General features: G+C 35.4%; 1 protein-coding gene across 14 annotated transcripts in view; it reads right to left on the bottom strand.

The window, feature by feature from the left end:
- The window catches only part of DMD (dystrophin), a 1,162,034-nt gene that overhangs the window by 299,035 nt on the left and 850,239 nt on the right, over positions 1–12,760 (bottom strand). For all 14 annotated transcript variants that reach the window (XM_056326975.1, XM_056326977.1, XM_056326978.1 and 11 more), the window contains one exon: positions 1,159–1,276. In XM_056326975.1, coding sequence (XP_056182950.1) covers positions 1,159–1,276 — 118 coding nt within the window. The remainder of the gene's footprint in view (positions 1–1,158; positions 1,277–12,760) is intronic.

Here is a 12,760-nt window from a genome sequence, read left to right as displayed (position 1 = left end):
TTAAGTAATATATAAGCACTACCATTTCTTCTCAAACTTCAAATAAAACAAATAGTTTTTCTGTGTCTTAGTAATATGTTTCAAGGCCAGGAAGAGAATAGCAATTAAACAATATGATTTTACATAGGATGTAGTCTAAGTAATATCTGTTTGTGCTACTAACTACAATACAGTTCAAACATGCAATGTGATTTTAGCTTATTATGGAAAGTACTATACCTGATGAAATAATAATAAAAAAGGAGGTAATAAATAAATAAATACACATCTACTTTTAATTATTGGGATAAGGAAGTTTAGCCTATGTACACCTTCAGAGTCATCCGTTTCAGGGAACAATCCCTGGTTTCCAGGCCAAGATGTACGGAACAATTTGTATCCACATAAAGTGAATTGACTGTGTCCACATGCAAACCATTTGGCTTGGGTCTTCTCTAAGCACTACAGGAGACCTCTAGGACCATAAGAAATTATTTTTTTGTAGTTTTCAGTCCTGAGTACTCAATAACTGAAGATATATAACAGGCCACCACAAAGGGCTGCTTTTATAACATGACCTTGACAGTGTGTTTTATCTATAGTGAAGAGCATAAGGACATGTCCAAGGGTGACAAGACTAAGTCTTCAGTAGAATTCTAAAGTGTAATTTACTAATTTTTCCACCTTAGACACAGCTAGTTGGTTAATTCTGGAAAGGGAAACCAGAACTGAAGAACTACTACAGACTAATACAGAGCATTGTCAGACTTGTGCATCAACTGAGAGGAGATGAAAGAGGCTGTGGCTGTACTATGAAGGATGGAATTGAAAACATCTTACAAGCCTATGGCTGCACTCTGTGATTTCTTCTTTTCCACCTTGTTTAAGAATAAATTTATTGCTTTATCTATAGTGATCATACTCCAGATTTTCTACAATATGCTTCCACTATAAAGACAAGCAATATGAAATTAAGGTGAAAAATGTGAAATATATGATCAATGACTTTCACTTGCATTTCTTCTATATGCAATTTGGAAAATCTGTGAGAACTCTCTCCTGATGGAACTCTCCCTCATGGCAAAGACATAAAGTGTCTGAAAAATGCTATGCTCATCAAGTATTACAAGATTTTCCATATTTGCTGAAACATCATATGATAGCAGAATCACCACTTACTGCGGTCAGTAATTATTGTTCTGGCCTCTTGATTGCTTGTCTTGTTTTTTAGATTTTGTGCTGCAGTTATTAGTTCATCCAGCTGGGGACGTCTTTGCTCCAGATCCTGTAGTATTGCCTAGTTACACACAAGTACAAAAATAAAACAAAGAAAAAAGCATGTAGAGCTGTTGAGAAGACCATGCATAGAGACTTTTCTTTGTGCCAGCTTGACCTAAAGCTGAAAGACTGCTATTTCAAATAACATGAATAATTTGGTCTAGACCTTCCAAATAATGTTGTTATTCTTAACATAAAAAATCCAAGTATAACTTGTAAAAATACTTGTAAAAATACATATAAAATTACAATTTTTTTAACCCATCAAATTATGCAAGGTTAAGCTATTTTCCTCTATAAAGCTATAGAAGGATAGTATTCATCTATATTCTTTTAGATTTTACATTATATATTTTTAAAAGATACAGGGGCTCACATTCTTACCAGATTAGGCAGAATTTTCCTAGTAACTCGTGAAATTTAATTAATAATGTTTGTTTCTTAATATTTTAAGACTGTTTAATTACTATCTGTGGGGTTAAGGCCAATGTAAGACTGTTAATACTTCTTTTTCTGTCCTGACATCTTGCCTAGTAGAAAGGTAATTAAACTCACAATAATTTATATATTAGTCAAATGGATACAGAAAGGCCACGCAATCTGACTAGAAAGAAGTGGATCTAAAGTTTTAGAGAAAAAGATGAGCTTAAAGACCATGACTTATGGTCTTTAAGAGGTAATAAAAACTACAACAACATAGCTTGAGAGATAATGGAAATGTTTGAAAGTAAAGCATATAAGATTTATGCATATATTAGTTTACATGATTTTTAAGGATTACTGAAGAGCAAACAAGGCATCAGCTCAATGATTTCCCAGGTAAGAAGCATTCAAGCACGTGTTTAAAAGACATTGACCAAATCTAGCAACTTCAAATCCCTATCATGTAGCTTCCAGAAAAGATGCTCATTAGATTTCCCAGTCTTACGAGTTAGAAGTAGCAATATTTATTACCAAATTATGAGGATATTATTTTTTTCCTGACTACAATTTTGAATCACCTGAACAGAAAAGTATGCTGTCAGATACCTAGTAGGTACAGTATATCAGATATTAAGCTGACACCAAAGGTCAATGGAGGATTTTTATTTTTCAGGCTTTCTATGTAGACAATGCTAGATAATCTGCTAGCATGCTCACCTGGCCCACTATGTATCTTGAGTATTTAATTGTCTTTAAAGTCTTCCCTCATCCCCAAATGCTTTTATTCTAAATAATCATACTTTAATTTAACAAGCTGTTGTTCACTGACTGTACTAGGTGGAAAAGACCTGCAGAGCCTGATCTTAAATTTGGCCCTCCAACCTGAGATTAGAGCTACATGATTTCACCAAGTTGAAGGTGACAGGTAAAGGCCTTATATCATCTTCTGTTCAATGATATTAACAAAAGAGCATGAGGATATCAATTCCAGTAACTACAGCATGTACCGTCAAAAGTAATCTAAAAGCTCCACAGTTTCATTTTTGTTCAGTTACAAGCTCTTCAGCTACACCCTGCAGAATTCTTGCCTTTAACTTCTGTATCAGAAGTTCTTTGAAAATCTATTATAACTGGCTCTCTCAACTCATACCCAAAAGTCTGGATGGTATTTTTTCACTTGTATACTGATTGGCTTGCATACAGAGACACGTGGTTAAAGTGGCAGCTTGCATAATTAAGCGAGGAAAAAATTTCTTGTTAGAAGTCCCTCTTTAGTGAAAGCACTCAAGAAAAAGAAATAAAATCTACTGATGCAAGTACTACCTCTAGAGATTTACGTGCCTTCAAAACTCTATTTTCTAGGAAGACCAGTTAATGAGTGACATGAATTTCACAATAGAAAAAACAGTCCCATTGCAGCCTAACATCTGCATTATACGTATTGCCAAAATGGACTGCATAGAAGGAACGTTAAAACACATAAAACATACTCAGATCATTCTGTGGCCTCCAAAGTAATATTTTCCTTTCTCTCTCCTGCCCCTACCCAGACACTGTTCAGAAGAAGAAAAGCAATTTCAGTGATTCTAAGATCTTAGGCCAACAGTGACTCTAAACTGGTCCCTAAGGTTTCCTAAACATAATTCTTATATTTGATATACTGAATAGGAGAATGATTTATCTGATCCAGCCTAAGTCTCCAACCAGACATTAAATGCTGTGTTTGTACCGCAGAAGAAAGCTTCTGCTATATGAAATCTAGTATGAAACAAAGCAATAGGTAAGGACTGCTCAGTAAGGATTAGCTTGGTACCAAAATGAGCAAATGGAACAGATGTATATTTAAGTGCTTACAGAAGATTTACCCACAAGACCTATCTGCAGTTCCTGAATTGGATACTTAGGAAAACTAGCAATGCCTCTTTAAAGTGAGTCTTGCTAGCTCTGCTGTTCCCTCAGGGACACAACATCATCCCTATATGGACTGTGAGGACATCCTTCCCTCTGCCATTTAATGTGAATAAAATTACTTTCTGCTGGATATACTAACGTGCATTTTTGAAAGGCCATGAAGGACATCTTGAAACCCTTATACTATGAAGAGATCTGAAGATTCTTGCACCTGTCAGGAGGTGATTATATATAATTACAGGAAATTGGTTTTTGTCTTAGAAAGGTAATCACTCAGAATAAGGAAAAAGCAATGTTCCTCAAACTAATTTATTTTTTCTTTGATTTAATAGGAAGTGTCTGAGAGCCTTACCCAAACAATGTTCCATTTTTTTTCAGTAAAATTTTATTAATTAAAATCACTGTAAAATTGTTATGATGTTTATTGGTACAATGTTACCAATTGGTACAATCTTAAAGATTTCATAAATATACATTCCACATGGAACCTAAATTGCACACACAAACCCGGATGGAAACTTGGAGGAGTAGCTACTAAAGCACATTATTCCTGAGCCTTCCTGTTATCCTGTAGCATGAAATAAACAGCAATACTTGAGCTCCACTTAAAGTATTATCAAATTCAGAAAAATATTCTGTGATAGAACAAACTAATCATACAAATTGATTTTGTGGGTAACAAAAATACAAATAATTATGCTAGAAAGATAAGTGCTTTGAAGAATACAAATTAAAAGACTGTCAAATAAAATTTTAGGGAATAAAATAAAACTAATATGTTTCAAGTATTAACTGAAACGATCTAAAACAAACAAAGATAAAACCCAAAATCAAAATCAGAAACAATTCAAGTATGGAGATACTTTTAAAAACTTTTATAAATTCAGCCAAATAGTTAATGTAAAACCGGATCCTCAACAGAAAGCTAAGTAGACACTATTATATGTTGTTACAACTGCCACAGGAAGAAAAATTTTATAGTGGCACCTTGGTGGAGGCACAGCAGATGCAACAGACCAGATGCCTCCGGTTTGGAATTTAAGCACACTGAAACACACATGCTACGTAAAAACAGGTAATACAGAAAAAAAAAAATTATGAAAGGAACTTAATAAATTAAACATAAATTTATCTAGTACCCATCAGGTCACCAAAATCACGGGGACAAAGACTTAGGGAGTCAGTTACACTAATAGGATTATTATTTTTTTTTCTAATAAACACCTGTTTTCTTGTGCATATGATTTCCCTTTACTGTCATTTACCTCGTGTTCTGTAAAGGCACAGTCATGTATTCTGCAAAACATTATAGATTACATTTTAATCAAGAAATTTGTGTTTAATAATAAATGTAATTCAGCATGTGTATCAACAATTAAGAAGGACCATTGACATCTATGGTTGTACAAATACATCTTTAAACCCCAAAAGAGCTTTTCTTTTGCTTCCATACATCTGTGAGTGCCAGCATAATAATGCTTGGTGACAGCACAGTAATGGAAAGATGAGATTCAGTCATCAAACCTGCCTACAGTTTGTTAGAAAGTGGTGCTACTCACTTTTAGCAATCTTTCCACATTTGTGGACAGCAGCTGCTCAAAAGAAAATATCCAATTTTCAGGTTCCTAACTTTTATGATTTCTTTTCACAAAATGGGGATTGAGGTATGGAACAAATTGTTTAAGTCAGCAACTGAAATAACTTGTATAAAAATTGCTAAAAAATAAACTGAAAAACTGAAACAGGTGAAGTGTGACAAATTCTTGGTAGGACTGCAAGATTTGAGACAGAATTAAAATATTCTCTAGCTTCATAATATACAGCATGCTACAGCCTGCATATTTGTCACTCTAGCCATGTGTGTAGCAGTTTGTATAAAAGATAGGATCTTTAAAATCTATTTTTTTTTTCCTTTTTTCCTGACTTTATGGCAAGTGCTTTATCACACCAAAGCCAGGACTTTTCATGTGCCGTTGCTGAACTTCAAACATATAAGTGGGAGTTAAGCTTGCCATTCTGCAACATTATATATGATTGTGCCTCAGTCTGTATGCTTCTTTAGAAAGGCTCTGGGTCTACTTCATAACTGTTTTATATTCCTAAGCTGAAAAACGTCTCTGAAAACAAGTAATTAAAATCCAATAACAAAACAGAAAGATTATTGGGTAAACTAGGTCCCACAGTTCCTTTTTAGTGTTTAACTGAGGAGTCTTCTGCAGTGGTAATGACTACCAGGTCTTCTTAAGTTTTCTGCAAATTTACATGCTACCAGTCGAATATATTTTGCTACCTATTTTATAGATTTATTTTTTTTTTACTAGGTGAGAATGTTAACAGTGAATGATCGGAAAAAATGTTGGTCAAAAAGGAGATTTAGAGAAGATTTCAATATTTAGAACAAACTGGAAGCGCCATTCTGTCATAAACAACCCGTGACTGAAGACTAAAACTTCCAAACTGTTAGGGATGGTTTATTTTGGCCCTCTCCCAACCTTGTTTAATGAAATGAACAAGTGGACCACAGAAGCACAATTAAATGAACTCAATAGGAATGTAAGAGAGAAGAAAGATATACTTTTCTTCTTAAGAACCTATTCACTCCTCCAAACTCAACATTATTTTCTTTGCAAAAGAATCATTTTATTAAATGTTTTTGAAGAAGTTATTTGCTCATCCTTTTCAAAACTTTAGACACCAAACCTTATTTTTAAATAAAAGATGAAACAATTACTTCCTGAGTAAAATGTATAGGTTTGACAACTTTCACTTAAAACAATTGAGTTTCTTAAGGCTGGTTGGTTCTCTAAATATAATGTGTTATATACACACCTAGAAAGCTTTGGAAAAATGCTTGCTAACAATTTCAGAAAATGCAGATATGCAACACCTACAATTCATCTGCATAATAAAATTGGCTTTGTTAAGTTATTCCTCCCAAGCACAATTTGAATTTGTTTTCTTGTCACTAAGCAGAAAGGGAATACAAGAGAAAACTATCATTTACATACTGTCTACATTTAAACATAAAGTTATGAAATAATGAAAGCAATACAATGCTGAGGAGTTTAATTTTTAGAAATTTTTTCTTGGCTATTAGCTGCTTTGTGGTTTTGCTCCAAAGCATGTATAATTTTAGGAAAATAAGAAAGAGTGTCTAGAATTACTATTTAACAGTGTTCCTAGCTGATTTGTACCTGTCAGTGAAATCAAAACATTAACAGACTGGACACTATGATTTGATTTTGTCTGATTGATTTATGCAGCTTAAGTTTTCATAAACATATTTTTATGCCCACTTAAAGCCCACTCATAAGAACAGCATAAGTAGCTCTAACCACTGTCTTAGTAAATATATCAACCTCATCAGTGATGCTGTGGGAAAGCCACCAGTGACAGCGTATCAGCTGTCTCATTAGATACATGAATAAAGCATCACAGAACTTCTTGTATGCTTTTTGTGTCAGTCACTCAACAAATTATGTTGGTGGCATTGTAAAAATCTAAGAACTGTTCCTTTATAACTTATGAATTCTGGTTAATATTAGAAAGTTATACAGTGAAAAGTGTGACATGCTTTTGACGCACACTAACCAAACCAAGCAGAAAGGGGAGTCTATAATTTGAGACTCCATGCTTTGATCAGCAACATAAGATGATGGTGATGGCTGGAGCTAGGGTAATACTCACCCTCTCTCTTCCTCCCCTGCTCCCCATTTGTTGACAGAAAAGGATTTTGGGAGAGCAGGTGTAGCAAGATCTTTAAGGAAAGGTGACCGAAATGTAGAAGAAGAAAAAATGCTTAAAATTCTGAGTTCACAGGGAAATCAACTATGTTGCTCCAGAACTGCAGGAGGCAGATTGCCTTTTGCTCATCCACAAATGGGGTAGTTGGAAAGGAAAAGTACATGCAGCATGGCTCAGAGTCACAGGTTAGGTACAAGACTGAGAACTCCTGAGAGGCCAAAAGGCAGCCAAGGCCCATTGAGATTTTTTTTACCATCCTCACAGACCAACCACCAAATTGGATACTGACACTAGGGAAAAGATGGCATACACGTAGGTTGCAAGACAAAGATAATATGATTTGAAGCAGGTCCAGCAAAGCAGGATGTGCCCTAGCCTTAGAAATAAAAAGGTGGAAGCAAATAAAAATTCACCCTACAGCTGAAAATATTTTCAGGCTAGGAAAATTGGCTGCAGAGACGTAAGGACGCAATGTACTAGATCTCCTGTAGAGGACTGCACTAGAGTCCATCCAGTGGCCAGGATGGAGAGAAGATGGAGAAGAGATTAGGAAAAAATTACAGCTTAACATTGATTCATTCGCAAACCTTCTCAGATAAAAGGAATTCACTCTATTGTAGCCATTGCCAGAAAAAAGGAATAAAGCTAAAGGTGTATCTGTAACAAGTGGAACAACACTTAAAAGATTTGGGTGTTTGGCTATAACAAAATCCATTCAACTAGCAGAACACAGTGATAAATCACCTGTAAGAATTCAAGACTGAAACTGGATTACAGCTCTAAGGATAAATCTGAGTATACGTGAACTGTGTATGGAATTACAACCTTTTGACCCCATACAACGTGGCTATTCAATACTACTTTTATTTGCAATAAAGTATGAGCGTCTAAACGATCAGGCAAAACTATTCCAGGGTATCTTATGACACTAAACAACTTAATGACTGGGAACCACTGTTAGGAGCTACAGAGCTTCCCCAGTTTCTCTATTAGTCAGCAGAACCAAAGTCTCTCAGCCCATAGCTACCATTTGTGGAATGTGTATTTGCAAAAGTTACAGTTTTATTTCTCCTATTATTTGGTCCCCAAATTATCCAATTTTCTAAGGAAAAGATTAGCCTGAATCAATTTTATGCCCTGAAGAAACCAAACATAGAATGACTTCCGCAGTTTCTGCTACAGAATCGGGAAATCTTTGGTTACTTTTACTGGAAGTTTTTTTCCAGTAATAGCAAGTATAAAACAATTAAGAAGAGTAAAATGGATTGGCAGAGCATCATTTGCTCTTTATTTATTTGCTCATCAGTTTTTCTTTAGTACGTTATGACACTAGACAATTTTGTCAAGAATAATGTAAAATGAAGAAAGACAATTTCATCTGGTTTGTTTGGGTTTGCTCTTGAAAAATAAAACAAAAGCTGTTACATCAATTGTTTCTTACAGTGAATTTAATAGTATTTAACTTTCTCTGTGTGCAACATGTTGGAGGAAGGCATTTTTTATTTACAATGTCCGATAAGAAGTGTTGGAATAACTCTGGAATAGCGTTAGCCAAATTGAGTCACTTGTATCCTTATCTTTATCCATATCTCATTGTCATTCTGAAAAATTAGAATCATACAAAGTAACAAGCCTAATTTCAGTACCTAAACCTTTCTGGTATATTCAGAAAAGTTTTAGTCCTAGAGCTATACCTCTATCTTTAATTTCTGTTGCTTTGTTCTGTTGTGCTTGTTTCTTTGTTTTACTTCTAGTTTTTATTCCCCCATATTTCCATAACTATGCACTTAATTATGTCTAGCAATAACACAGAAGGTAAAGGTAGAAACTTGAAAAATTCTGATATTGTTCCTATTTCATTAAGAGTGAAGGAAGGAAGGAAATATATATAATGTGGATATTTCAAGTCCAGGAAAAATATTTGCTTTAAAAGATGTGAAGATTATGAAGACAAAACAATGGTGTACTGCAAAAATGGGTTATTATGAGTTTGGACTGGGCAAGACTTACCTTTATAACTAATTTCAAAGGGGAAAGCTCAACTTCTCAATTGCCAGCAGAAGTCTGTAAATTATTAATACCATCTTGTCTCAGCAGTGTCACAGAGACAGCAGTCTTTTGAAAATATCCTATTTAACACTCAAAACCTGTAATTTATCCTTCATGATGTGAGAAGCTATGAGGCAGGTTGAGAAACAGATGTAAGTGCTGCACACTTGAGCATCACTACATGTAGCTAAAGTAGGAACTGTAGCTGAATTAGGTCCCCCAGTCACTTTGTAATGTGAAAAGTGGGTGGAGAGTAGATGCCTCAGGAGGGAACTCAGCCACACATAGACTGTGTGGAGAGACACCACTGCGTGACTAGCAAAAACACACAAGCATTCCTTGTCTTGCCGCTGGTGATGGGTGTCCTGGTGATAAGGGCCAGGTCCTTGTCCTTGCGTTCTCTTTCCTGTCGTGGGACTCCTCAACTCTTTTTCTGAGCAACGGTGCCAATTCAACAGAAGAGGCACAGACCAATACTGACCAGAACAGCCTGGTGTAAGGGACATTTCTGAAAAGTGGGAGATAAAGACACTGAAAGCAGGTGACTCACTACCGGGATTGATGCCTTATCCACTAGAAAATGTATAACGGGAAAGAAAAAGGTAGCAGCAATTCCCCCTGCATTTCCAGTGAATGCCCTTTTGATATGCTGGTGGAGAACACCTGGCAGGTTAAAGCACATGTTCATGGGAGGCAGGTGAGGGAGAGCTTACTCTAAAGATGGGTACTGGATTTTAAGCTTCTGCGGAGCAGGTTGGGAGAGCTTTCACAGGCAAAAGCCAAACTGAAGGAGCACAGCAAATGGCACTACTGTACAGCCGAGCACCAGCAGAGCCGGACAGGGCTCTTAGGGCTGTGAAAAAGGCATCTACAGTATGCAATTACACCTCATTCTAGACTTTTCTGTCATTCTGTGGTGCCACCTGTTGGTCAAGTACAGCTTGATGCAGAGGATAAATTCGCTCATGATCAGGACCGCTGAAGAGAGTTCTCAGATAATACAGCAAATATTAATTATGGAAACAACATTGTTGGAAAGGTATATTGGCTAGAAATTGGAGGCAGAAAAGTTCAAACAGAAAAGGTGTAAATTCTTAATAGTAAGTCCATTTAAAAATTAAAGCAGAGGACTAAAGAATATAGGAGATTGGTGATAGAATTGTGTAAATCAAGACCACATTAATTTATTTTTGTAGTAGATAGTCAGACAGAGTTTTGAAGAGCAAGAGGATTCCCCATGTAAAATTCCATGGATTATGGTTTCATAAATAGTATATGATGATAGCAGTCCTTCTGACCTTGAAGTCTATGAATCTATGAGAAATTAAAAATATATTTTGAATTTAATTTTAATTCCTCTACAATGCCAGCTTATCTAAGATAAATTTTCAACATCTGTTTCCTCAAATCAGTATCAGTCCTACTTGGTTCCCCTTCCCTCACACAGATATAATGCAATTTAAATATATTTAATCAATTTCTGACTGAGAACAATGTTTAAGCATAAAGTTAAGCACAAAACTGGAGCTATTTCTTGTTCAGACAAGAGGAACTCTTACTACAAACAGTTAATGTATTTCATCTGTAACGATTGCTTGAGGCAGAAGGTGCAGACATTGATCAGTAGCTTTCAGAGGAGCCACACAATTCTACTTCAGTGGAAGGAAATTTAGCATTTTTCTTTTCCAGAGAGTACAGTTTTATTGTCTGAATGATAGTTTCAGAAATACATCTGATGTGAACAGAAAAGAAAGAATCACTAGTAAAGTCGAATGACACTATGGTAATAAATGCAGGAACTAATAATTTGCTTTATATGTGTATTTCCATATACACACACAGCTATATAGAAATATATATAGATACATTTACTGATTTTGCAGTGGGCTTTCACAGTAACAAAGACGGAACCAAAGGAAAACAAACTTCAAAATTAACGGCCTGCCTTTGATTTCTGTTCTGTAACTGAGGCCTGAGAGACAATGAGCTTCAGAATCATTGTCTGGTAAAAACAGAGGAGATTTCTTGGAATACTATTACAAACTACTTATGAATATAATAAATGTTCCTGGCAAAATAAAAATAACCTTGGAATAAACTTCACCATTAAAAGTAAAAATATCCTTCTCTGTTATCTTTGTAAAGTAGTTTTGAAATACTGACATTTTTCCAGAGACAAGATTTTCTGTGCATTGCAACATACTGTTTTGTTGCAGTAATTCCCTTGCTTTAGAGAAATAGAACTTGGTTTTTAGTCACTCTTTAGAATACACACAATGAGAGAGATATAAAATTCTGGAATAATCATTTTCATGTTTAAGATATCTGAAAATTTGGCCTTACCTGATCTGTGATATTTTCACTTTTTACTCACTAAACTAGTAAGGTGCAAGATAATATCATACCATACAGAGGATAAGCTAAGGACTGATGGGGTTTGTTCTCCAGGGGTGAAGAACCCAAATTAACTAGGAGACTGTTAAGATGCATCTGGACCCTGTCTCCTGCTCACCCCCTCCCTGTTACCATAACAAAGTTAGTTTAACTGAAAGGCCATATTGGGAGGTGGAAACAAGAGCTTCCAAATGTGTTACATTTTTAATAATTAATGATTTCTATGTCCCTATGGAAATGAGAGCATTGCTAGATTGTGACAAGCAGTTCTTCAAGGGCTAAATCCTGGAAGGACTCCAGACTGAGGTCACTGGCTTTTTGCAAATACCACCTTGCAAAACTGGGAGGTATTTTACAGTCTATGCTGCTGAAAAATATATCTATCTTGGAAATTTTTTCTTATTTAACTTTCTGACCTTTTATTCCTTCTTGTCTCTTGAAAATTATCACATACACATATGCTGTTACACTTCTTTCCAGCGGCTTTTTCCACCAGACAAAAAAACCCAATAAGATTTATGTTACTTGAGAGCTACATTTGAAGGCAAATACTATTTTTTTGTCAGCTATTCATTTTTAACAAAAGAAAACTGAGTTTAGGAAGCTACTATTTCTGTAGCTTCTGCTTTATCCCTCCAGCATACCCTTCTAAATACCTTCTCTCCAAGCATTAGAAAATGCAAAGATGTAAATTGTAGCCATTGTCCAAGGGATTTGAAGAACTCTTTAGAAACATGTGCTGAGGATCATAAAAGCAGGGATAAACAACCACACTAAGAAATAAAGTGAAATATTACACACAAGACAGAACAGATGCCATTACCTTTTAGTCCCGATGAACCAGCTAAAAGCAACATCAGTTTATTTATCCATGGCAGCACAGTATATTCTGGTTAAAAACAAGACCAAAAAACCCCACCCTCTGAAGCACTGACAAGTTTAAGAGTTACGGCTCAGTGTGTCCTTATACTCTATATCAGCT

The sequence above is a fragment of the Falco biarmicus genome, chromosome 2, assembly GCF_023638135.1.
Source record: "Falco biarmicus isolate bFalBia1 chromosome 2, bFalBia1.pri, whole genome shotgun sequence".
Classification (NCBI taxonomy): domain Eukaryota; kingdom Metazoa; phylum Chordata; class Aves; order Falconiformes; family Falconidae; genus Falco; species Falco biarmicus.
This window is presented reverse-complemented; position numbering and strand designations above follow the sequence as displayed.